The sequence below is a fragment of the Galeopterus variegatus genome, unplaced genomic scaffold, assembly GCF_000696425.1.
Source record: "Galeopterus variegatus unplaced genomic scaffold, G_variegatus-3.0.2 Scaffold155, whole genome shotgun sequence".
NCBI lineage: Eukaryota > Metazoa > Chordata > Mammalia > Dermoptera > Cynocephalidae > Galeopterus > Galeopterus variegatus.
The window spans coordinates 12,947-37,445 of NW_007726266.1; the positions used below are offsets into that span (position 1 = coordinate 12,947).

General features: G+C 48.6%; 2 protein-coding genes across 8 annotated transcripts in view; both read left to right on the top strand.

Annotated features, from left to right (window-relative positions):
• The window catches only part of LOC103608653 (phosphatidylinositol transfer protein alpha isoform-like), a 16,091-nt gene extending 11,696 nt beyond the window's left edge, over nt 1-4,395 (top strand). Inside the window, exons 4-5 of the mRNA XM_008593059.1 lie at nt 668-736; nt 1,783-4,395. Coding sequence (XP_008591281.1) covers nt 668-712 — 45 coding nt within the window. The 3' untranslated portion in view covers nt 713-736; nt 1,783-4,395. The remainder of the gene's footprint in view (nt 1-667; nt 737-1,782) is intronic.
• Nucleotides 4,396-5,489: 1,094 nt separating this feature from the next.
• Nucleotides 5,490-24,499, top strand: part of INPP5K (inositol polyphosphate-5-phosphatase K) — a 32,079-nt gene continuing 13,069 nt past the window's right edge. For 2 of the 7 annotated variants that reach the window (XR_552062.1, XM_008592880.1), the window contains exons 1-8: nt 5,490-5,785; nt 7,623-7,730; nt 8,055-8,163; nt 11,304-11,420; nt 11,733-11,908; nt 12,496-12,607; nt 13,049-13,158; nt 23,964-24,150. Coding sequence is in view for 6 of the 7 variants with exons in the window: in XM_008592880.1 (XP_008591102.1) it covers nt 5,733-5,785; nt 7,623-7,730; nt 8,055-8,163; nt 11,304-11,420; nt 11,733-11,908; nt 12,496-12,607; nt 13,049-13,158; nt 23,964-24,150 (972 nt within the window). In the remaining variant the exon portion in view is untranslated. Of the gene's footprint in view, nt 5,786-6,237; nt 6,250-7,622; nt 7,731-8,054; nt 8,164-11,303; nt 11,421-11,732; nt 11,909-12,495; nt 12,608-13,048; nt 13,159-23,963; nt 24,151-24,499 lie in introns of those variants that run through there. The other 5 variants (XM_008592888.1, XM_008592902.1, XM_008592915.1 and 2 more) reach the window with 4 other exon arrangements.

Genomic DNA, 24,499 nt, shown 5'->3' on the forward strand with positions numbered 1-24,499 from the left:
GCAGAAAGGGGAGGTGTGGCTTTAGTCATCTGCTGTCATTCCTTTCACTGGGTCCTTTTGTCTCATCTAGAACAGAAAAAGCAGGAAAAATTGGAGCCTCTTGCTGCTGAATGAACTTCACCATAAATCCATCCCGTCTTCCCAATTCTGCCACTGGATAGGGTACAGCATTTTAAAAAAACTTTTTTAAAAAGGTGACCGGTAGGCTGGCCCGTGTCTCACTCGGGAGAGTGCGGTGCTGATAACACCAAGGCCACGGGTTCGGACCCCATATAGGGATGGCCGGTTGGCTCACTGGCTGAGTGTGGTGCTGACAACACCAAGCCAAGGGTTGAGATCCCCTTACCGGTCATCTTTTTAAAAAAATAAAAAAATAAAAGATGACCGGTAAGGGGATCTCAACCCTTGGCTTGGTGTTGTCAGCACCACACTCAGCCAGTGAGCCAACCGGCCATCCCTATATGGGGTCCGAACCCGTGGCCTTGGTGTTATCAGCACCGCACTCTCCCGAGTGAGACACGGGCCAGCCTACCGGTCACCTTTTTAAAAAAGTTTTTTTAAAATGCTGTACCCTATCCAGTGGCAGAATTGGGAAGACGGGATGGATTTATGGTGAAGTTCATTCAGCAGCAAGAGGCTCCAATTTTTCCTGCTTTTTCTGTTCTAGATGAGACAAAAGGACCCAGTGAAAGGAATGACAGCAGATGACTAAAGCCACACCTCCCCTTTCTGCACTGTATGTACCAAATTTTTCCCTGTGCATGTCACAGAAACTAAAATCAGTTTGGGTCTTTAAGGCCTCAGCAGCTCACTAGGGAATCAGAAAAACTACTTCATTCCTCATCCTTCCCTGTAGTAATAATGATGACTGTCATGCTCACCAGGTCTCAGGCTCCTGTTGAAAAAGATTATGGCCATTAGGGCATTTAAGGGACATGTTTTATAAAGAACCACCCAAATAGAGACATGGACAGAGTGGTAAGAAGTGGGACTGGGGGGACAGCAGATGCAGAAGCAAAGTTCATCTGCTGCTAATCGCTCTTCTTGCAACTTGAGCCATCTCAAGTTGGAGCTGGCATGCTGGGGCACTTCCTGTAGCCCCCATGCCAGAGCCAGTTCCTAGCTCCCAGATGCTGGCATTCCCTGCCCTTCCCTTGGAAAACTTGCTGGCCAGACAGCTTTCCTTATTGTGTCTCGTGGTTCATTTTATTCCTCTTTATACCCTCTAATCCTATACAAAGTAGCTGTCCTCATTAGAGACAGCATCTTTCAGATGCTAGGAGAGTATTTCTGCCTAGGTCACATGTTGTCACTCTTCCCCAAACCCCTTCCTTCTTTTAGCTCCCAGTGCTGGTTCCCCAGTACCCTGCATACCCCCCGGTTCATGTTATTCTGGCAGCTCAGAGTGGTCTTAGTTATGGAATGAAAAATCTGCCCTGCTCCCAATTAGACTCTGAGTGAAAATTGTTATCAAATAAAAACTGGCTGTCCTCTAGCATGAAGAAGTTAGGAGGCCTAGGATCTCACCAGCAGTGACACAGACCTCTGCTCTCTGTCCCTGCCCCATGTTCTTAAAGCAGCTTCTTGGAGATACAAGGGTAGGATTAAGTGGATTTTGCCAGGCCATCTTCTCAGTCACTGCTTGGGCCTTAGTGCTCTCTCCCACCACTCCCCTCCCCACGGACTTGGCATCCTTTGTCCTTTTGAAATTCCCCCATTCAAGATGATTTACAGTGTGTTTTTGTTTTTCCCTGTTCCTTAATAATTGTATTTCTCTTCTAGTTTTGCAGGACAGTGGTCAACAGGAAGGCCCAGCAGCTCCACCCTCCTGAGTGACAGGCCATCTTTGGACACAGCCTTTCTGTGCCCATTCTTCAGGCAACTCTCGATTCCTTACTGTAGCTGATTCTAGATGCCCTTTAATATCGTGAACAAATAGACCGTCTGGTATTACAAAGCCCGCATGTGCGGGAGCTCACTCCTCTGAGATATGTGGTGTGTAGGTTGCTGTATTTACAGCTCCTCTCTCTCTCTCCATTGTGTTCTGACCCATTTCTGTGTGTACCCCACCATTATTTCCAAGTGACATTTTCAGTCTTTCAAAATAGCTGCCTTTTGTGATGTGATCATTTCAATGATTTGAGTTCTTTTGTTTTCAACCTTGGGATATAAACTGAGGTGTTTTGCTTCCTGGGCAGATCTTTAAAATTTTGAGTGCTCACCTGGGGAGAGAGGATGAGTTAGAAATACAGAGTTTTTTCTCCCGGTTCCACAGAATAATAATGTGGCTTTGTAACTCTAATCTCTGCTCCCATTAACCCAATGGTTAGAGTGCTCTAAGCATTTAGGAGGTACCCACAGCCCAGCCAGTCTCTGTTTAAGAAAACAAATATAAATAATCCCTGCCCCAGTCATTGCATCTCTGGTCACTATTTTTAGAAACACCTATTGCTTCTTGGCCCCTCCTGTTGCTTACTCTGTCTGAATCTCTCTGCAGAGCCTACAAAACATCCCAGTCAACCCTCCACCTGAAGGGAATTGCCCTTAGAGTGGCCCTTAGAATTGAGTCTGCCCCGTATATTCCAATCAGTCTGACCCCCGTGGGGCTCTGGATATCCATGCTCCTCTTCCCTTTTGGGCTGGTGCTGCCACTCAGCAATAATCCTCTTTTCTCTGTGCTTTCTTAGATCCCTGTCCTCTGTCTTTGAGGCTGGTTAGGATGCAAGAGTCCTGACCTTTTCATGCTGCACAAAATGAGCATGCAAAAAGCTTTTTTCCAGCAGAACATGTTCCCTCTTGTCTCCGGTTGCTGGAAAGAAATTTGGAAATCAAGAACTCAGCTCATCCTGCTCCTGTGTTGAGTTCTGTCCTGGACAATCGAAAGCAACTAGTGATCATAGTACAGAACTCTACCAAAGTAGGCTAGTGAAGTAGTCCAGGTTCCAAGGGAATAGAAGCTGCTGAGTGCTTCAGTTTCCTATGACTTGGCAGAACCTGAGTATGCCTTCCTGATAGGAGAATCTGAGATAGCTGTTGTGTTACCGGGACATTTCCCAAACCTTGTGAAGTATGCTGGCCCAAGTGTGCAGTGATCCAAGCTCCTGCTAGCCTGAGTGCATCTGTTAATGACAGAGACCAAATTTCTGTTGGGGGAGTAAGAAGTGGCATGGGATAATTTATCCTTACGTTTTTGTCAGTTTGTTTGCCTTGCTCATTTTTAAGTGCAATAAGGGAGTGTCTCACAGGATTGCACCTTTGACATCCTGATGGATACTTCCCTGTGGCCCTTCTGGGACAAGGGTAGACAGAGTCAGACCGCTCAGCATAGTTAGCTCTGACCTTCATTGAGGTCCAGATGTCCTGTTAAAGATTCCTTTCTCTGTATTAGTCTCCTCACCTTGTGGGGTCTTTAGTAATGGATCTGAGGCATTTCAGTTGGTTATTAGCATCTCAACTGCTGGCAGCATTTATTTGACTGGGAAAGTTGGAGAAGAGGCATTCCTACTGGAGAAAAATATAAATGTTTTCCTACAAGCTCTGTATTAGCTTTATATTTGTGCTTAATGATTTTCCTTCATTCATCAACAAGGTGAAGTCCAAATGTGGGTTATCTTGGGAGAAACAAACTGATATTCTAAGCAGACAGTTGTTTATGGTTTGAGGGTCAGCAGATGTTAGTCTCCTTCTTTCACTTCTTGGAGATCCACACATATCACTTCATCTTTAATGGGGGCTCACTCTTTATCTGCCTTTTCTCTAGCTCCTCCCACCTCCACCTGTTGACTCAGTTTCAAAGCATCCAAATGAGCTGAGCTAGAATTTCCTGAGGTCAACCTGGATCTGGGGCTCCTGGCCATATAAACATAAAGGATGGATGTCCCTGGTCTCTTCCATCCCCATGGATGGTGTTGCTGCTGGGCAACAGTGTTGGCTTCTTTTAAGTACCCCCTTCCCTCCCCACCCATCCCCAAAATGACTAGCACTTAGATGGGCTTATGATGAAAGGCTTAGCTCTAAGGGTAGTACCTGAGGATGTGCCACGCCCCTTCAGACCATCTGCTTCCATTAGATTTCCAGGGTCATAGTCCCAACTGGAAGCAGCAGTGCCTCTGTAGGAGGGGTGCTAGACTCTGGCCTTCTCATGGAGATAGGTCAGGGACAGAGTCAGTATTGTGGGCACGTGTATATCTTCCCAACTTCTCCTTTTTCAGTCTCTACTGGGATTCCCTGACTTATTTTGGTTGGTTCCTAGTGCTACTTCTTTTACAAACTACACTTTGTAGAACTGATTAGATTACCTTGTTTATTTAATGTGAGTTTGTGCCTTTTTGTCTCAATCTTCCAATACAGGTATATTGGGGGGGAAAAAGCAGTCTAATAAAATCCTAGACAGAGCTTTCTGGAGTCCAGTTTATTGGTGATGTCCTTAAGTCCATTTTACAACTCAACGTCAAACTCTTACTGATGTTCCCCATTTTACCATGGCAGGATTAGGAAAAGATACAAAGATGTCTCTGGAAATTTTTGCAGGTGGATTTCCGTAAATTAAAACATCCCCTTGTCAATTTACTTATGCAAACATTGCATATCTGAGTGTAATTTGGCCATTTTTACTGGCAGTGTTTCCTTTTTGCTTTTGTCTCTCCTCCTCTTCACATCTCCATCTTCATCCACTCTACCAAGCAAAACATTTAAGGTGGGAGTTCTTAAACCTGGCTTCTGCGACTGTGAGCCTTATGAAGCTTGTTTGTAAAATTGTGTGTGCATTTTTCTAGGGAAAGTCATGGCTCTCAAAGAAATCTCAGGCACACAACCCACACACACACTCTGAAAAAAAAAATTTTTTTTTTGAGAACCAGTGACTTCAACCTTATAACACCAAGGTCACGGGTTCAGATTCCCCTACCGGCCAGCGGCCAAAAAAACAAAACAAAACAAAAACTGACTGAAGGAAATCATGGTGAACCTTTGGCAAAAGTAAAATAACCTTCATTTCATGTTTGGTTCAAATAGAGGCAGTGACTTATTTTTCATTAATGGCCAATTTTCTGAGTCCAGAAACCCCAAGACGTCCCACGTGTAACAAATAACCCAATGAGTTTGAAAAGCGAAAGCCTCCTGAGAGCGGGCCTAGAGGACAACCAAGAATGTAGGAGCTCCGTGACCAACGTGCCGTGGGGACTGGGGAGATGACCTGTAGTCGGGGGAGACTGGATCGCCGGCGGAGCAGTGGCTAGACGGCGTGTCCCCCAGTCCCACTCCCGCCCGCCCTCTGGGTCGCTGGGCGGTGGGAAGCTGGAGGAAAGACAGCACAGGGGCCAGGGCCTTCAGAGCCGTCACGGATCGGACAGAGGCAAGGAGCGGGCCTGGCGGCGACTTCCGCCGGAAGACGGCCCCTCGCGCAGGACGCGCCGGTAGCCGCGGGCGACGGGGCGGGGCTTCGGCAGGCGGCGGCACTTCCGCGCGCCGGCCGGGGCAGAGCCGCTCTACTCAGCCTCTCGCCTTTTCGCGCTCGTTGGAGAGTCCCGCCTCTTCCCCTGACCCGCGCCACCCGGAGCCCTTGGCGCGCTCAAGATCCGCCTCTTACGGAAGCCGAGGCGGACGGTCAGAATCCGGAAGAAAAACAATCGAGCGAGAGCGAGGTGTGACAGACTTGCCGCCCGAGGGACAGTTTGGGCCTGGATCAGCTGGGGCGGGGAGACGCTAGCCTGCCGGGCCCCCGCGTGGGAACAATGGAGGCTGTGAACCCGCGAAAGCCGACCGGGCCGAAAGCCATGAACCTCAGGTGAGGAAGACGCCTGCGAGCAGGCCGGTCCGCTGCGGGCGGATCGCTGCCTCGGACCCAATCGGGGCTGCGGGACTGGGGGTGGAACCAGACTGGGAGAGAAGGGATCAAGTCTACATCTGGTTTGGGGACCCACCCGAATTCTCCCAGGCCCGTGTCCATGTTGAGCCTGAGCCTCGCAATCCCCTAAACTTGGGCCACTGAGCTCGTTCCCACTGGGGAGCCCAGTTACCTTCTGGAGGAGCTGTTTGAAGTTGAAGACATAGCAAGGCATTCACCCCTCAGCTGTAGAGTAGAAATCTTGTTCCTACTTTTAATCAGCACATTCATCGCGAGGTCTGCCTGATGCCCTTGTGACCTCCGGAAATCCGAAATCAGATTTAGATAAGATCCTTCAGGGAAGTGGCTTAGCCTGATTTCTTGCCTGCTCTTTCATGAGAAACAACGATAATCACCAACTTAGTGTAAGTCACGATGCATGTATTTGCTGCTAATCATCGGATCTGAGAATGGGGACAAGAAATCCTCATTTTTGTTCTCCATCCACTTAGAGCAGGTCCCTGGGAAAACAATGAGCCTTTGAGTAAAAGGGCTGTCTTCCTAAATCCTCTGTTGGACAGCAGGGGGAGATGTGAACAAATGAAGCATGTAATCTCAGGCCGAGTGCCTGGCAGGGTAGTTTTTGTATTGTTTATGTTCATAGGGAGGGGCAGGAAGTTGCTTTAAGCTGGCCAAGAATTTATTCAAGTTGTGATTTTTAGAAAATAAACCTCTAGGAACAGGGTCTGGTGGAGAAGAGATGTTTGAGGACAACCCGCCCTCTTCTTCCAGCTCCTTGTACCCTCTTTTCATTCTACATCTTCAGCTGCTGCAGGTACTCCTCCCTATAGTGTATCTAGTCTCACTTGAGGCTTGGTGGCTATTCTTGGTCTCTGCAGGGTCTGCAGATCCTTCCTGCTCTGTACTCAGCACAGTCTGGGACTTCCTTGGAGGGTTGCTGTAACTATTCAGTTAAAGAGATCTGCAAGCCTCTCCTTTCTCTGAAGCTCTGACAGGATCCAGTGTTATTGAGAGCCACTGACCTAGTTCTCTTGCTTCCCTGGGACTTGTACGAAGCTAAGGTGGAGAATGTTATCCAGCTAATGACTTTTCCCAAAAGAGGGTAGACTGTTGAGAGATGTTGAGAAACCCATTACTTAGACGCTTCTCCTTTGGCTCCCTGAAGTGCTTAGCAGAATTGGTTTTGCTCCAGCGATTGCTAGGAGGGAGTGAGGAAAGGGAATGTGGTCGTTTATCTTTGTTATTTTTGAAATTTCCCTGTCCTCGTAGTGCCAAGGCCTTTTACAAGGTGAAATCTGAACCCTCAGGTTCTTTCTGGTGGTCTTAGAAACCCCTGGATTGAGGAGTGGGGGTAGAAATTTGCTGACTGAGCCATAGACAATCGCTGAGATGGGGATGGCTGTAGGAGCTGATGGGATTCATAAATCCCTGGCTATCCAGCCCCCCCTCCCTTCCCTTGCCTAACCCAAAAGACTTTGGACTCCCTTTGGCAGCTCTACTAGTGTCAGCAGCAACAGTGCTGCCAGATGTGGACCTACTGTGGGCCTACATGGAGGAGCCAGTCCAGGGCGGGGATTTCTTGCTTCAGAGGACAAAGGTGAAGATGAAAGGCTTGCTATTTAGTGCCCCTATTCCCACCACCAGATGCAGAAACTTGCATTACCCATTTTGACTGCAGTGGATTGTGGTGCAGCCATTAGCAGGCCTAGACTCTTTTTCATTATCTGGACAAGGTCTTCTTCTTCCCCCATGACCTCCCTTTGCATTCCTTCCATAGCATACACGTTGTGACGTGGAACGTGGCCTCAGCAGCACCCCCTCTAGACCTCAATGACCTGCTTCAGCTGAACAACCAGAACCTGAATCTGGACATATATGTCATTGGGTACGTGTCTGCAGTATCCATCCCTATATATGAGATGAGATAAGCCTAACCAGTCCCAAGTAGTCCCCATGGAGAACCACTGTAACCTGTCCTCCCTTGCTCTGGAGTCTGAAGGCTAGGAGTTTTGGCCTGCATTGAAGCCAGTCCCACATCTCTTATTCTGGGTCAGGAATGGCAAGGGTTTGGAGATCAGCAGCCAGGGGATGGAGAAATCATGGTTATCAGAACCCAGGGCTTGAAAGTCTGTGAGCACAGTACTAAATGTCTGTGGTAGAGGTAGTACACTCCTGGTCAGGGGACAAGCCTCTGACCTGGGATGGTCAGTTTGCAGGAGATGAATGCTGGAATCATAAGCCGCCTTGCTGACACTGCATTTGAAGACCCATGGAGCAGTTTCTTCATGGATGTGCTTTCCCCTCTGAGCTTCATCAAGGTAATTTACGAGTTATGGATGATTGGGAAATCTCTCACCTCACTAACCCCCAGTCATTTGGTCTGAAGTGTTCCTCTTACTCCCACTCAGCCTTTCATGCTGTTTCCCATTTATTGAAAGGTTTAAACTTCACTTGCACCTGGCTGCCTGGGGCTCCTGCCTGCCTTGTGCCTTTCCAGGGTAGCCAGAGCTGATCTGGGACTCCAGAGGTTAGTTTAACCATAGATATTTGTTAGCTTGTTCCTAGGGGAGGTACAGCAGCACTTATTAATACCTCAGTGCTCCCCTGACCTAACCTCCAGTCTCTACTCACATGCCCAGCCTGAAATCTCTGAGTGTGGTAACAATTGCTACCTTTTAGCAAAGGCTTACTTGGTGTTAAGCATTATAAATAAGCTCTTTACATAACACTATTTTAAAATCGTAACAACTCTCCTGTAATAGGGGTATTTTACAGCTAAAACCAAGGCTCAGAAGTCACACGGGCTATCTGAGATTTGAATCCAGGACTTTCAACTTCATAACCCACGTTCTTTACTACACTTTATTGCTATATTGGTAAGCTCTAAAACTGAAAAGTATCCCATGGCTAGCCTGCTGGTATCAGAGGGTGTCCTCCAATCACAGGGGACATGCACCCCAAATTCCTAGGGGCCCAGAGCTTAGGAGAGAGGAGAATAGGTATAGTTGGAAAAGATGCATAGGCTGAGGTACTAGAATACTTTGGGGAATCTTTAGACCATAGGAGAATCCTCAGGAAGGCTCTGGCTTACTGGATCTTCACCTTGTTTCCATCCTGCACACCTGAGGGATGAAACACACCCCCATTCAAATCACCTAGTGCACGGGTTCTTGGAAGTACCAGAATTCCCTCTATTCCTTTCCCTGGGTGACTTGTTTTTCAGAATTAATTCTCTTACCCTCGTTTGCCTAAGGGTGCTGGGACAAGAGCTGTGTGTCTTTTCCAAGAGGGCAGAATGGCGAGGAAGGAATATGAAGTTTAATCCTCCTGCTGAGGCTAGTATATGCCAGCTCCTAAGCCCTTGGTTTCCTCCAGACCAAACCCAGGGGCCTCTTCCTGTAGATTTGGAGCTAGACCCTCATGGAGGGGCAGAACCACTTCTTTCTCACCAGCCACTCCCAGAGAGTTCAGGCCTCCTTGCACCTTGGCTGACTGGCAAGGGATTGGTAGGATGGAATTGAGCCAAGGAAATTAGCTCAGTTTGTGGCAGAGACACTACCCATTCTACCCATGTGGCCTCCCAAGGCACCCAAAGTGGATGCCCTCTTTCCCCCAGCCAAGAATTGAGGTGGACAGGTGAGCCCTGTTTACAGCCTGTTCTTTGAATGGGGATTTGCCAGCCATTGCTGGAGAAGCCTGGGAATGACCCCCTTTGCCTGCCCAGAGTTCTCAGCTGCCTCCCAGTAGTCCCTTCTTTAGCTCCTCCTACTTCATTTCCTCCAGTTGGAACTTCCACTAGAAGTCTCCTGCATTTCACCAAAGCCCCACCCTTTCTCCCAGCCTGGCCCTGTCCTGCCCTCAACCCCATCTTCCCTGCCCCCCACTTCCCTGTTGCTCTTTCACGAAGTGGACTAGTGTCTTTGTGGTGGAGCCCAGCTCCTAAACCTGCTCTGTGGGTTAAGATTAAACTTGAAACTATTCTTGAATCTTATCAGTTCCCTGGCTCCAGTCCCAACCCTGGAAGTCAGTCCCTTACAGTCCAGCCCTTCCCCCATTTCTGTTGTCATATATGCTGTGAATGGAAGAGACAGAAGACAGGGAGTAGAGGATGGGGTTGAGGACACATGTGTAGCAACTCTGGCAAATCTCAGGTTCTAATGCCTCTCTCACTCAGTCTTAGGTTTGGGGTTCCCCCTGCTTTGACTCCTGCATTGTGCTAGGGTTCTTGGCCTGCGGGATCAAGTTTCATAATTCCTGGAAGGCCCCAGTACATGCTCCCCACCCGGGGATTTCCTCCTTGGCCTCTGTACTTCATGCTCCGGAAATAGCTACTCGGGTGGTGGGTGTAGACAGCCTGAACCTGAGAGAAAGGGTCACTGGCTGTGGCTCATTCCCACCCCACCCCCTGCAGCCACAGATAGTAGGGATTTTGGCAGTCCTAGTCCTTTGACGTTGTTTTCCTGATAGTCCTGCTGGATCCTTAACCTCCCTGAATCTCAGTTCCTCATCTGCAAAACGGGGACAGCAATTTCTTACAGGGTTGGCATGAAGATGAAGTGAGATATGAAGTACTTCAGTATGTGTTAGCTATTCTCCCCAGCCTACGAGCATGTGTTCTCTGTACTCACTGTCATCCCCCGTACATTGCCTTCATGGACAACCAACTGCACAGTCTGTAGGGTTTTCTTGAGACATTTTAATTTTTTTTTCACCGAGCTACAACGTGTTCAGAAAAGCAGAAATTAAGGATTTTTACGTATATAAACACACCTGTGTTACCATCAGTCAAATCAAGATATAGAATGTTTCCAGCAGCCTAGAAGCCTCTCTCATGTTCCTTCCTGCATTTACTTTTAAGAATCCTTAAACCAAAAAATAGCAGCTGTCACATAATCCTCACAGCATCTATGAGATAGTAGTATTCCTGCTTTATCAATGAGAAAATAAGCTGAGAGACTTGACCAATATCAAATACTAAGAATCTGAGTCAGGATTTGAACACAGATCTAGCTAACTTCAAAGCCTTAAAACCTTTAGCCACCATCCTATTTAGCCACATTCCTCTTTGAGGCCCTGGCCAGTGGGAGTCACAACCCAAGAGTACCCAGAGGATCTGTTAGATGGCATCAGTGACGAGAGCACCTAGGCATGCATGGAGCTGGGACTGAAGCATCATTGCCTTCCTGATGGCATGGTGCCCTGGAAGCCTCGTCTTCTCTCCCCTCCACCCCCAGGAGGAGAAACTGAAACCTCAGCTCCCAGAAGATGTCATTTTGGCAGCTGAGGGGAAGGAAGGAAAGGAGTGAAACTCTGAGACTCAAACTGCGATACCATGGATCTTGGGGTGGGGCATTGCGTGTGGCGGCTCAGGGCTTTCCAGACCCCCTAGCACAGGCTGGCAGGGATGTACCTGGCCTATGCAGTTTAATGAATGATCTCTGCTCTCACTCTCCTGCAGGTCTCTTATGTTCGCATGCAGGGGCTCCTCTTACTGGTCTTTGCCAAGTGTCAGCATTTGCCCTATATCCAGATCCTCTCTACAAAATCCACCCCCACTGGCCTCTTCGGGTACTGGGTAAGGACCAAGCTGTTGTCTGAGTCATGAGCTGGGCAAAAGAAAAAGGAAGTAAAATAAATCTTGGTACTCTGTCCAGCCCAGTGCTCTGCATACTCACTGTCCTTCCTCAGAGGGGATTTGGTATCCCTGAGAGACTCCAGGCTGGGTGAGCTGGGCTCTGTGCTTGGAGAGATTACCCTGGGAAGCTTGGTCTGTCCCTGGAAGATCCTAGGGGAGGTGAAACTATCTCCCCTCAGGCCTAGGACAGGAATAAAGGGGAGTGTCCAATCCAGAGTAGCTTCTCACCCTTCTGCCCACCTGTCCTGCCAGGGGAACAAAGGGGGAGTCAACATCTGCCTGAAGCTTTATGGCTACTATGTCAGCATCATCAACTGCCACCTGCCTCCCCACATGTCCAACAATGACCAGCGGCTGGAACACTTTGATCGGATCCTGGAGATGCAGAATTTTGAAGGACTTGATATCCCCAACATCCTGGACCATGAGTGAGCCTGGAGCTGCAAACTGTCACCCCTGCCCTCTCTCCCACGCCAGCCCAGGCTGGCATCCTCTTCCTGGTCACTGCTCCCCAGCCAGAGTCAGTCAGTGCTCTGTCTCTCACCCTCTCCAGCTTCATCCCTGGTGCCCATCTACAGTCCCACCCAGCTCTTTCTGCCTGGGCTTCCCTTCCTCCAGCCCCTGTCCTGCTGAGAAACCCTGGATACTTCTGAACATCCCAGGTCAAGAACTTCATGGTCCCTAAGGCCACTAGAAGTGCTGTTTCTCAGCCTTTCCTAGTGGCCAGTTGAGGGAGAGAAAGGGAAGACTAGAGCCTGCTCTGTAATTGCTATGTGCCCCTCTGGGCTGGTCTCTTTGGCTTCAGTGGTGGTGTAGGAGCCATGAGAGCAGCCCCACTGGACCCATGCATGCCCTTGTCTTTACCTGATCCTCTCCTAGCATCTGGCTTCTCACCTGTCCCCTCCAGCTTTCCACTCTCCAGCAGCCCTTAGGTGACCGGGCCTGAGCCACCTGTTGCTCCCACCTTCTCTGACTTCATCACAAACCCTCAGGTTGCCCTCCTTTCTTTCTGAAGCCTCATCCTCTGGATCGGAGACATGAACTTTCGGATCGAAGACTTTGGGTTGCACTTTGTTCGGGAATCCATAAAAAATCGGTATTACAGTGACCTGTGGGAGAAGGATCAGGTATCAAGTGAGGGGAGGGTCCCCAGGGGTGATCTGAGCCCATGGTGGAGGTCCATGTGAAATGTGCAGAGCCTTGCTCAGATTCCCTCCCAGCTGTTCTCCTTTTCCCAAAGGGGAGGTCAGGGGTCTAGCAGGGCTTCACGACTGGCAGTAGAGCACCCACTACTATCAGTGCCTGATCTTCCCCCCGAGAGATCTAATTCATGGTAGGCAGCTCCTCCCCTGGGTCTGTGGGTTGATGTTTCCAAAAGGATTTATCTGCTCTCCTTGGCAGGCGGGGAGCACTACTAAGGCAGCCATTGGGGCAGTGAGGAGGTGGAGTGGCATTGCTTGACTGTTGCCCCACTTGTGATGGCATGTGCTGATCCCTTGAATGGGGGGGTGGTGCTGGGCCATTGGGTTGGGACTATTGGGAGATGGAGACTGTGTCTTTATCTACAGCTCAGCATTGCCAGGAGACACGACCCGCTGCTCCGGGAGTTTCAGGAGGGCCCCCTGCTCTTCCCACCCACCTATAAGTTTGATAAGAACTCCAACGACTATGACACCAGGTGAGGAGGAATTAGGGGTCTAGGAGGCCCAGGAAGCAGGCCACGCCAGCCCTAGAGGCAGTGGGAGCTGCCTCAGAAAAGAAGTGTTAGGAAAGCGTGAATAGATCCAGCCATCACTTCTCAGGAGCAGTGCCTTGTGTCCCCTCATGAGGTGCTGACTGTGGAAGCTGTCCCAGATTGTCCTCAGAGACAGTGGGATGGAAAGCCGGTTCTAGCAAGGGCAGGGAGGCAGGGGGCAGGTAGGGCCAGAGGAGAGGGTGGAGGCAGCTGACTCCTGACTTAGGAAGGACTGCACTGCAGCATTCCGGGAATCCTGGCCTCCACTTCCCAGGACCTTCTGGTCCCCAGATGGGGCAGAAAGCTTGGCTCAGGCAGTTCCTGGTATTCAGTACCTCTGCCCCAGCCTGTGAGTGTATCAGATAGGATGTGAGAAGCTGAAGTAGTCAGTGAAGAATTTCATCATGGGGAAAATACAGAGACAGTGCATCTAGTAGTTAGAAGCACAGCTCTGCTCCTCATCAGCAGTATGACAATAGACAAAATGTCTAAGCCTCAATTTTGTTCTATATAAAATAGGGATGGTTGGGCCGAGCCTGTGGCGCACTCGGGAGAGTGCGGGCGCTGGGAATGCAGCAGCGCTCCCGCCGCGGGTTCAGATCCTATATAGGGATGACCGGTGCGCTCACAGCACTCACTGGCTGAGCGCGGTGCGGCCGGTCTCAAAAAGGACAAAATAAATAAATAAATAAATAATAAAATAAAATAAAATAGGGATGGTAACAGTATATACCTGTTGGGGTTGAAAGTTGAATGAGAACTTGCATATGCTTAGCCCAGTGCCTGGCACCTGGTAAGGATGGGAGACAACTGCTATTGTTTTTTAAGATTCATGTCTTCAGGTAGTAGTTTTACTGAAAATCTTTCTAAGAAGCTGAGAAGAGGCCAGGCAACCTCCAAAACCTGAAGCTTAGGCAGAGGGGCAAAAGAAGATCTGGCAATAGGTCTCTGACCCAATATAGGTCCAGGGCCCTAATCTCTCTGAAGAAAAGAAGAACCCTTTACTGGTTATGGAGCTTTTTGTTTCACCTGGAACAGCTCCTTCATTCTTCCTAGCAGGACTGTCTTAGGAGGGAGGCGGGAGGTGGCTGCAGGGCAGCCCTGGCCTTTGGAAATGTATAGGCATCTCCATAGCCAGCCCAGGGCAAGAGGTAGAACTGCAAGCTTAGTTCTATTTATTAATTTATTTGTTTGTTTGTTTTAATGGAGAGGGCACAGCTGGCTGGTATGGGGAACCAGACCCTTGACCTTGGTGTTACAAGGCTGTGCTCTAACCAACTGAGAAACTGGCCAGCCTCAAGCTTGGTTCTGGAAGTAGTATGGCAGAGCCAAAATGTCCCTGCCGGTCCAGCCCATGGCTCACTCGGGAGAGTGCTGTGCTGATAACACCAAGGCCATGGGTTTGGATTCTATATAGGAATGGCCCGTTTGCTCACTGGCTGAGCGTGGTGCTGACAACACCAAGCCAAGGGTTAAGATCCCCTTACTGGTCATCTTTTTTTTTTTTAAATAAAAAAAAGTGTCCCTGCCAAGGAAAGAGTGAGTGAGTCATTTCAGGAGAGGGGATCAAGATGGGATGGGGTTATGGCCAGGGCAGTGCACAGAAGAAGAGGCAATGAACAGAGGAAACAGGGCCCAGCCTGAGTCACAGAAAGAAGGTAAGAGGGCAGTCTCTTGCTGGCTAGCTGGCCCATGTCCATAGCTGCAGGGAGCCTGTCAGTCTCCACAGCTGTCCATTAGAAATGAAAGTCATCATGGAAGCTCTAAGGCCTCAGTGGGACCTCTACCAATTGACTTCAAAACCTCACTTGCCAGCAGGAAAAGAGCTGCTAATAGGCCATATGGGCAGGTGTTCCTTTCCCCCAGGGCATGGTAGACTAACAGGAGACTAGAAGTTTTTGCACACAGCTGGGTCTGGGCTGCAGTTGTCAGGGTCTGACAGGGTAGAAAGGCTCAGAGATGCAAAGGACTTCCCCAGGTGGCTCAGCCAGTGAGTGGCAGAGCTGGGGCTCAGACCAGTCTCTCTACTCTGTAGCCCACAGTGCTTCCCTCAAGCCCATAGTGCCCTTGCATTCATAGCCAGTCTTGCCAGTAGCAGCAAAGAGGGCAGGACAGCAAATGCTAGCTAAGGAGGAAACAGATACTTATTTGCACATAATAGTTCATTGTGATTGGCATTATCCAGCACTTACCATGTGCAAGGCATTGTGCAAAGGGCTTTGGCTGCTTAATTCTTACCATATCTTCATAGGTAGACACTGTTATTGACTTTTTACAAATAAGGAAACTGAGTCTCATGGAATGTCTAAGTAAGGTAATAACATACTTAGTGATCAAGCAAGATTTGAACTCAAGTCTTTATGTCTGCAGACCAATGAGCTTTCAGTAGTCCTTCCCCTTGCCTGGAGCCCAGGAAATGAAGGAATGTCTGGGCAGGAACAGGGGACATCATAACAAATACTCCTGGCTGTGGCCAAGGCCCAAAGGCAGCTGGGAGTTCCTGTGGTGGGCAGGGCCTGAGCCCACATGGGGAACAGAGACATTCCTGTCTAATCAAACTGTTATTCATTCTTGAAAATTCAGTTCAGACATCATTTCTCCTAGGAAGCCTTCCCATTACCCTTCCCCATCTCACTGAGAGTTCCTCTCCTGCCTCTGTGATGCCACCAAGCCTTGCACATACCATGCTTTCAATGTTGTTGTTTTGAAACAATTAATTATACATATTTGTGGGTATAGAGTCAAAAATCTATACCTGTGTACAGTGTGTGATGTGCAAATCAGGATAATTAGCATGTTCATCATTACAAAATGTAATCATTTCTGCTGTTCAGTGTTGCTCTTAAAACACAGTGTGCCTTTCTTGCTGTACTCTGAATGCCCAGAGAGTAGAGACTGGATCTGATTTATGACCATCCCTGGTATGTAGCAGAGTGCCTAGCATATGTTTGGATTGGGAGCCTGAGAAGACAAAAGGAAAAGACATGATATTTAAGGAGCAACCAATCTAGCAGAGGGACCCACCCATGGCAAAGAGATCCAAATAAACACTATCAAGCCCAGAAGTTAGCCCATAGAAGGTTTCTAGAACTCTGTGCAGAAGTGTCAAAGGAAGGGCCGGCCCATGGCTCACTCGGGAGAGTGCGGTGCTGATAACACCAAGGCCACGGGTTCGGATCCTATGCCCATGGCTCACTCGGGAGAGTGCGGTGCTGATAACACCAAGGCCACGGGTTCGGATCCTATGCCCATGGCTCACTCGGGAGAGTGCGGTGCTGATAACACCAAGGCCACGGGTTCGGATCCTATATAGGGATGGCCGGTTAGCTCACTGGCTGAGTGTGGTGCTGACAACACCAAGTCAAGGGTTAAGATCCCCTTACCAGTCATCTTTAAAAAAAAAAGAAGTGTCAAAGGAAGTTGGAGCGAATGGTAAGGAGGCAGACAGCTGAAGCCAGGAGGGGTCAAGCACACTTATTTCAAGGAGAGTATCTTGAAGGAGGCAGCAGAGTTCAGCAGAAAGGAGAAGGGCAGGCAATCCAATCAGTCAGCAACACTGATGAGGGGACTTTGAGGGGAGCCTGACACAGCAGAGACCCTGGCCTTTCCCAGCTGTACAAAGTGACTGAGTGATTTGTGTGCAGGGTATGGTATGCAGCTTTGACCAGCCACTGCCCTGTCCTCAAGCCAAGATGTAATGAGAAACGAAGTCAGCTCCATTACAGGGAAGGGTAAAAGAGCTAAAGGCAGGACGGGAAATCCTGTTAAAGTCAGGGATTGAAGTAGAGTTTTGTTACAGTTGCCATTATGAACCCAGACAACCCCTCTGTAGGCAATGAGCAGAGGATATTATGGTCAGAGTTCAGGGAGACATAAACAAAAGCCATGTATGGGGAGCTGAAGGGAAAATGCTTTTGGACCCAGAAATTGAACATATCACTACTTTGGGGTCAGTAAATTGGCTCAGTTTTTTAGACTGTTAGGTTAAGAGAATCTTGTGAGTTACTTGGTTTTAATCTTTCGAAAGTAAAGGTTTGCTAATTCACCTCCAGAAACAATTCCTTTTTTTTTTGGTGGCTGGCCAGTATGGGGATCTGAACCCTAGACCTTGGTGTTACCAACACCATGCTCTATCCAACTGAGCTAACCAGCCAGCCCTAAGAAACAAGTCTTGTACTCAGCCACAACCATTCAGCCAAAAAGCATTAGTGAGGCCTCACCTGGTAATACTGCACACTGTGAGATAGTTCATACTGTTGTGAATGGATTACAAGGTGGCTAGTTGTAAGAGACAGGGGAGCACAGTGGAAGGAACATGAACTTCATAGTCAGCAGACCTGGGCAAACATCCAGCTTCCACATGGACAGAGTAGCCTCTTTGAACTTCAGTGTCCTCCCATAGAAGGAGAAAAATGTGACCTGTAACACAGTATTGTTGGAAAGATTAGAACAGCCCATGAGACACCTATCACCGTGACTAGTGCACAGAAGGACCCATTATTTATGTATGTATGTATGTATGTATGTATTCATTCATTCATTCATTTTGGAGGCTGGCAGGTACAGGGATCCAAACCCTTGACCTTGGTGTTATCAGCCCCACGCTCTACCAATGGAGCTAACCAGCCAGCCCCACACCCAATTTTTAGCTCTTATCATTAGAAATGGGGAGCTGGGAGAAAATTTGTAAGACTTAATTTGTGCACATTTATTTTGCTTATTTGTTTCTTATCTTTTGTTTGTTAGACAAGTTCCTCAAGAACCTCATTGGTCCTGTTTATCATATTCCCAGTTGCCCTGTTATATAATAAGGGTTGATCAGTAAATCTTGGTTGAAAGAATAAACAATACAGGTGCCTAGTGATGAGCCTGGACCAGGCCATGGAAAAGGAGAAAAGGGGGAGGCTGAGAAGTCCTGAAGAGGAAGGAGAGACACTGTGGTCAGGACCAGGAGAGGATCTTGATGTGAAGTTTAAGCTCTTAATCATCATAGGGAAGTAGGGGGAAGGGAATGCTTTGAAAGAGAGAAGGTGCATTAGTATATTACCAACTTTTAAGCATTGCTAGACACCTAATGTCTAAGGCAAGTTCAGGGATTTGGTGTCTGTAGTCTCTGGAATGGGAATGCCACATTCCCATGTCCTCTGAATACTCCTCAGAAGAGTGAAAAGTTGGAAACAACCCAGGGAGTCCATAAGCAGACCATGGTTTAGCCAGTTACCACTTCTTGACCACTCCTTTGACATGCCTTAATTTCTTTAATCCTCATAATTGCTCTTTGAAGTAAGTACTCTTATCACCCCATCTTACAGTTGAAGAAACAGGTTTAGAGAGGTGAAGTCACTTGCCCAATGGCACTTAGCTCTTAATTAACAGGACAGAACCTTCCCCCAACTGATCTCTGATTCTAGAGTCTGAGTTCACCACTGTGATACCATTCTCCTCAATTGCTGGAATACTATATTGCTGTTGAAGTGACAACAGTACACTCAAAATGTTTATTTAAAATAGAAATCAAAGGGCTGGCCTGTTAGCTCAGTTGGTTAGAGCCCAGCCTTATAACACCAAGGTTACAGATTCAGATCCCTGTACCAGCTAGCCACCTATATATATAGTAATCGAAGGGCTGGCCAGTTAGCTCAGTTGGTTAGAGCACAGTGTTACAGCACCAAGGTCAAGGGTTCAGATCCCTGTACCAGCCAGTCACCAATGAATGAATGAACAAATGAATAGTAATTGAGTGTTTCAAGCTGATTACAAGTATATGGAACTGTATGCGTTAAGATTAGATGGGCATTTTTGAGGAGAGAGAAGGAGCTTGGAGATTTTCGGTTAGTTTGGGCAGTTATTGACTACCTGTGTGCCAGGATCTGTACTAATGTTGAGGATACACAGGAGACTCCAAGAGCCAGTCCTTGCCTTCAGAGTTCACATACAAATTGATGTGTTGACTGAGAAACAAAATTACAATATAATGTAATTGTGTAAGTACTGGCATAAAATGCTTTGGAAATCAGATTCCTGTACTGGCTAGCTGCCAAAAATAAATAAAATAAAATCCTCTCTGGCCGGCCCAGTGGCACACTGCTACAGTGCGCCGCTTGGGAAGCATGGCGGCGCTCCCACCGAGGGTTCGGATCCCACATACAGACCGGCTGCTCGCTGGCTGAGCAAGGTGCGGGAGCAACAACGGGGGTTGCGATCCCGTGGTCGGTCCCGGTCCGGTGCGGGCGCGACACTGAGGGTTGCGATCCGTTGCCGGTCACGAAAAAGGACAAAAAATAAATAAATAAATAAATAAAATGCTCTGAAAGCAGAAATGTAAGTTCAGGGATGGCTTTATGACAAAGGCAGTGTTGGAATTTAGACTCTCCCTGGTGAAGAAGGGTGTTCCAGGCAGCAAAAACAGCAATAGCAAAGGTCCAGGGGTTTGAGAGAGTGAAGGGTTAGGTAGGTCTGAGGGGTCTGGGGAAGTGATGGGAGATAAGGTAGGACAGAGATGGGGGGAGATGTTGATCAGATTCCCGAGCCCTTTGAAAGCCCTACTTGGGAGACTTGAACTTTATTCTGGAGGCAATAAAGACCCCTTAAGGATTTTAAAGTATGGAATCATCTGATCAGGCTTTACTGCTCTTTTGATTTATAGAGAAAGGAGATCTTCCACCAAGGGGGAGGAACCCAGAAACATCAGCTTTCCCCCATCCCTAGCCCCCCACTGATTCCAGGACTCAGGGCTGGTTGTTTCCATTTTGAGGGTGGGGCCTGGAAGTCCAGCTGGCTTAGAGAACACCCAAGAGGGTGCTTGAGCAGGGCTAGGTTCAGTGTCAGAGACTTGTCTGTCTTTGGGCAAGTTCAGTTACCTAGAGGAGGAAAGCACTTTGTCTCCAAGGGCTGTACAGCCTCTCTTCATGCTCCTCAGAGAAACTGGTAAGTGGAGAACAGGTGGGAGGTCTCTCAGTTGACTCTTGAGAGCAAAGAATCATAATGGCTCGTGTCTGTAGAGAGCTTATTTTGAACCAAGCATGTGCTAAACATTTTCTGTACTTTTTCTCATTTAATCATCTCGGCAACTCTGTGTGGAAACTTCTATTATTATCTCCATTTTACAAATGAGGAAGCTTAGTCCTAAGAGGGGCTGGCCTTGTGGTTGAGAGCACATGCTCTGTGGTCATGCTACCTGGCCGTGAATACTGGTGCACTACTTAATGGCTTTGTGACTTTGAGAAAGTTACTTCTCTTCCCCACTTTTCTGTACTACTCTGTTTTCTGTTGCTTATAACAATACCTGAAAGTGGGTAATTTATATATATATATATGTTGGGAGGGGTTAATTTATAAAGAAATGAAATTTATTTCTTACAGTTTTGGAGGCTGGGAAGTCCAAGGTTGAGGGGGAACATCTGTGAGGGCCTTCTTCCTGGTGGGGACTCTGCAGAGTCCTGAGGCAATGCAGAGCATCACATGACGAGGGGGACGACAATGTGTTTTTTTGTTTTGTTTTTAATATGTTCTAAGATGTTGTGAAGCAGTTGGGGTTGAGAGGGAGAGGGGAAGGGGGAAAGGGATAGGGTAGGAGGAGATGGAAGGGGTGGCCATGATCAAGGCCTGTGGCACCCCCCTCATTCCAGCAGGGGAACTGAGGGGGCTTCCGGCAGTGGCTCAGTGGTTATTGCTGAGCTGGATGCAGATGTTGGGGTGGCATGGTTGAGGCCCTTAGTTCCCCTAACCCCGGGAGCTCGAGGCATTTCCGGCAGTAGCTCAGTTGTCACTGGGCTGGATGTGAATGTTGGGGGGCATGGTTAAGGCCCTCAGCCCCCCCACCACCCTGGCTTGTGAGCCTGGGATGCTTCCAGTGGTGGCTCAGTGGTCTTTGCTGGACTGGATGCAGATGGGGGGGGTGCATGGCTGAGGCCCTTGGCCCACCCAACCCCAGCTTGGGAGCCCAGGGCACTTATGGTGGTGGCTTCTTGGTCATCACTGGGCTGGATGCAGATTTGCAGGGGTATGACTGAGGCCCTCAGCCCCCCACTGCCCTGGCTCAGGAGCCCAGGGTGCTTCTGGTGGTGGCTTAGTTGTCTTCTCTGGGCTGTCTGCAGACGTCCCCAGGGCGTGGCTGAGGCCTTCAGCCCCCCACTGCCATGGCTTAGGAGCCCTGGGTGCTTCTGGTGGTGGCTCAGTGGTCATCACTGGGCTGGATACAGATTTGCGGGGGTGTGACTGAGGCCCTCAGCCCTCCACTGCCATGGCTTAGGAGCCCTGGGTGCTTCTGGTGGTGGCTCAGTGGTCATTACTAGGCTGGGTGTGAATGTTGGGATGGTGTGGCAGAGGCCCTTGATGCCCCCCAACTCAGCTCAGGAGCCTGAGGCACTTCCAGTGGCAGTTCAGTTGTCATTGATAGGCTGGAAGTGGATGTCGGGGTTTGTGGCTGAGGACCCAGGCTTAGGAGCCTGGGGCACTTCCAGTGGCAGCTCGGTGGTCATCACTGGGCTAGATGCAGATGTCAGGGTGTGTAGCTGAGTCCCTTGGTCTCCCAACACCCTGGCTCAGGAGACTGGGGCACTTCCAATGGTGGCTTGGTTGTCACTGGGCTGGCTACGGATGTTGGGGGGTGTATCTGAGGCCTTTGCCCTTCCCCCACCCCTGTTTTGGAGCCCAGGGGGCTTCCAATTCTTCTAGGTTTTATAGGTGTTCTTTGGTGGTTTTAGACCTTTACTGGTTGATAACAGAATTTTATCTCTGATCTGTAGGTGTTTTGTTTTTTCTTTCAGTTCTGTGTTGGATTTTTAGCTACCCACACCACTTAAACTCTGTGCTAGAACTAATTTCTTGTCCTTTGGTTACTTCTAAAATGGGGAAACTTTCTGTGGGAATCAGCACTTGAGCCCTGTGGTTGAGCTAAATTGCTGCTTTGCTGCTGATTCCCTGGGAAAGGTTTTTTTGTGCAGCTCAGGTTTTTTGGGGGTTTTTTTGTCCTTTTTGAGACCAGCCGCACCATGCTCAGCCAGTGAGCGCTGTGAGCGCACCAGTCATCCCTATATAGGATCCGACCCCGTGGTGGGAGCGCTGCTGCGCTCCCAGTGCCGCACTCTCCCGAGTGCGCCACGGGCTCAGCCCGTGCTACTCAGGTTTTAATTGTTGGCCTCGTACTCACTTCCGGGTCTTTTGAGGTCCGGTATACCCAGGTTGTGTGGAAACTCTTGTCTGTGCCTAAGTCTTTTCAGCAAACTGCATCCCTTGCAGTTCTATATTCCTGACCAGTCTCCATTGAGTGGGCCTGTGCTAATTGGAGAGCAGATCACCTGTCCATGGTGCCCCAATGTTCCCCTCGATGAGCATGTCTCTCCCACCCCCCACACTCCAAACACTTCCCATTGGGCAGGCCACATGCCAGTCGCTTGTGATGACTCACTGGCTTCTGAGTAGCTCCTTTTTTCAGTTGTCTGTGGCCCCTTGCTCCTATGTGGGTCCACAGGAACCCTGATAGTGGTCTTGCTGGCCTGGGGGCCACCAAGGCCTTCTCCCCTGCAGCCTCCAAGCAACTTCATACAAAGAGCACAGCTGTGGCTTTTGTCAGCTCTTGCTCTGTGTGCTCACCAGGGCCAACTTTGACGTGGCCAGGATTCGAAACTGTTGGAGCAGTCCTTTCTTTCTCTCATCATGGCTTCTCCTGCCCTCATGAATTCCATAGGTCTCCTCCTCTTCCTCTGAGTTCTAGTGGCCCCAGCTTGGCAGTCGTTGCTTTTTAATAGTTGAAAATTGGTTGATTGTGGGAGAGGGTAACACTGGGTACTATCTATTCTGCCATCTTGATCAGAAGTCAAGAGTGTGTTAAAATGCTTACTTGTTCTCCTCATAAAGCCATTAGTTCCATTCCTATGATAATACATTTATCCATTAACTCATTATTTCATAAATGGATTAATCCATTCATGAAGGCAGAGCCCTCACAATCCAGTCACCTCCCAAAGGCCCCATTTTTCAATACCATAGTCTGATTTCCCACCCTCTTAATGCTATTACAATGAGGATCAGCTTCAATATGAGTTCGGGGGGACATTCAAACTATAGCGCTCCACCAAATATTCTAATTCATTGCTCTTAAGTTCTACATTCCATAAAGCCCTTGGGCATGGACATAGTTCATTCAAGTTCTTTGCCAGTCTATAACAAGGGTGACCTTTGCTCCAACTTCCAATAAGCTCTTCCCCATTTCCATCTGAGACCTCAGAATGGCCTTTACTATCTATATGTTTCTATCAACATTCTGGTTACCACCACTGAACCAATTTTTAAGAAGTTTAAGACTCAACTTCCCCACCTGTAAAGAGTGGATGATAATGGTACTGATTACAAGCATGTAGTAAACATTCCCTAAATGCTTCCCTTCCTTTTCCTAAGGTCACACTGTTAGTAAGCAGGGAAGCCAAATTAGGTCTGTCTAATTTCAAAATCTAAACCTTAGCTTCTTTAATCTAATGCTGCTTTTGTTCAGAAAAGAAGAAAAGCTTTGAAATGGAATGTTTCTGAGTCACAATTTTACTTGTAAAAATGTGGGCTAGACAGAGGGTACTTGGCTAAGTTTGACAAAGGCCAGCATACCTTTGATTCTGTTGGGAAACCTGGGTTTCTTTTGGGAAACGGCCATTATTAGACCTCGGAATTAGGGGCTCCTCCAGTAAGCTCATGGGGGCTCATTCCTGCTCTCATGTCAACCTTTTCTTCTCTCCATTCTTTCTCTTCACACCCAGTGAGAAAAAACGCAAACCTGCATGGACCGACCGCATCCTGTGGAGGTTGAAGCGGCAGCCCCAGGCCAGCTCCCACACCCCCAGTCTGCTGGCCCCCCTCTTCTCCCTGTCTCTAAAGAGCTACGTCAGCCATATGATGTACAGCATCAGTGACCATAAGCCTGTCACTGGTACCTTTGTCTTGGAGGTGAACCAGGTTGCCTGACACTCGGCAGAGGAACAGCTATGCTGGGCCACATCCCCAAGCTCTCCAGGCCAGGTTCTAGTGTCAGCCAATCCCCCAGGGGAGACCTGTAGGAGGACATGATTGCTTTTCCTCCCAGGTCAGGTATCCCAGCTCTTCTTAGGAACCATTGATGGCTCTGTCTGTCAAAAACGTGTTCAAACCCTTTGTGAATAGGTTTCCATTTCCTCTCCCTTGGGGCTAATGAGTTCCATTACACTTATTACCTACTGTGTGAAGTAGGATTTCCTTTTATTTGCCCTAAACCCTCTGGATCAGATTGCAAAGGGAGCTCCCTGCATTCTTGTATCTT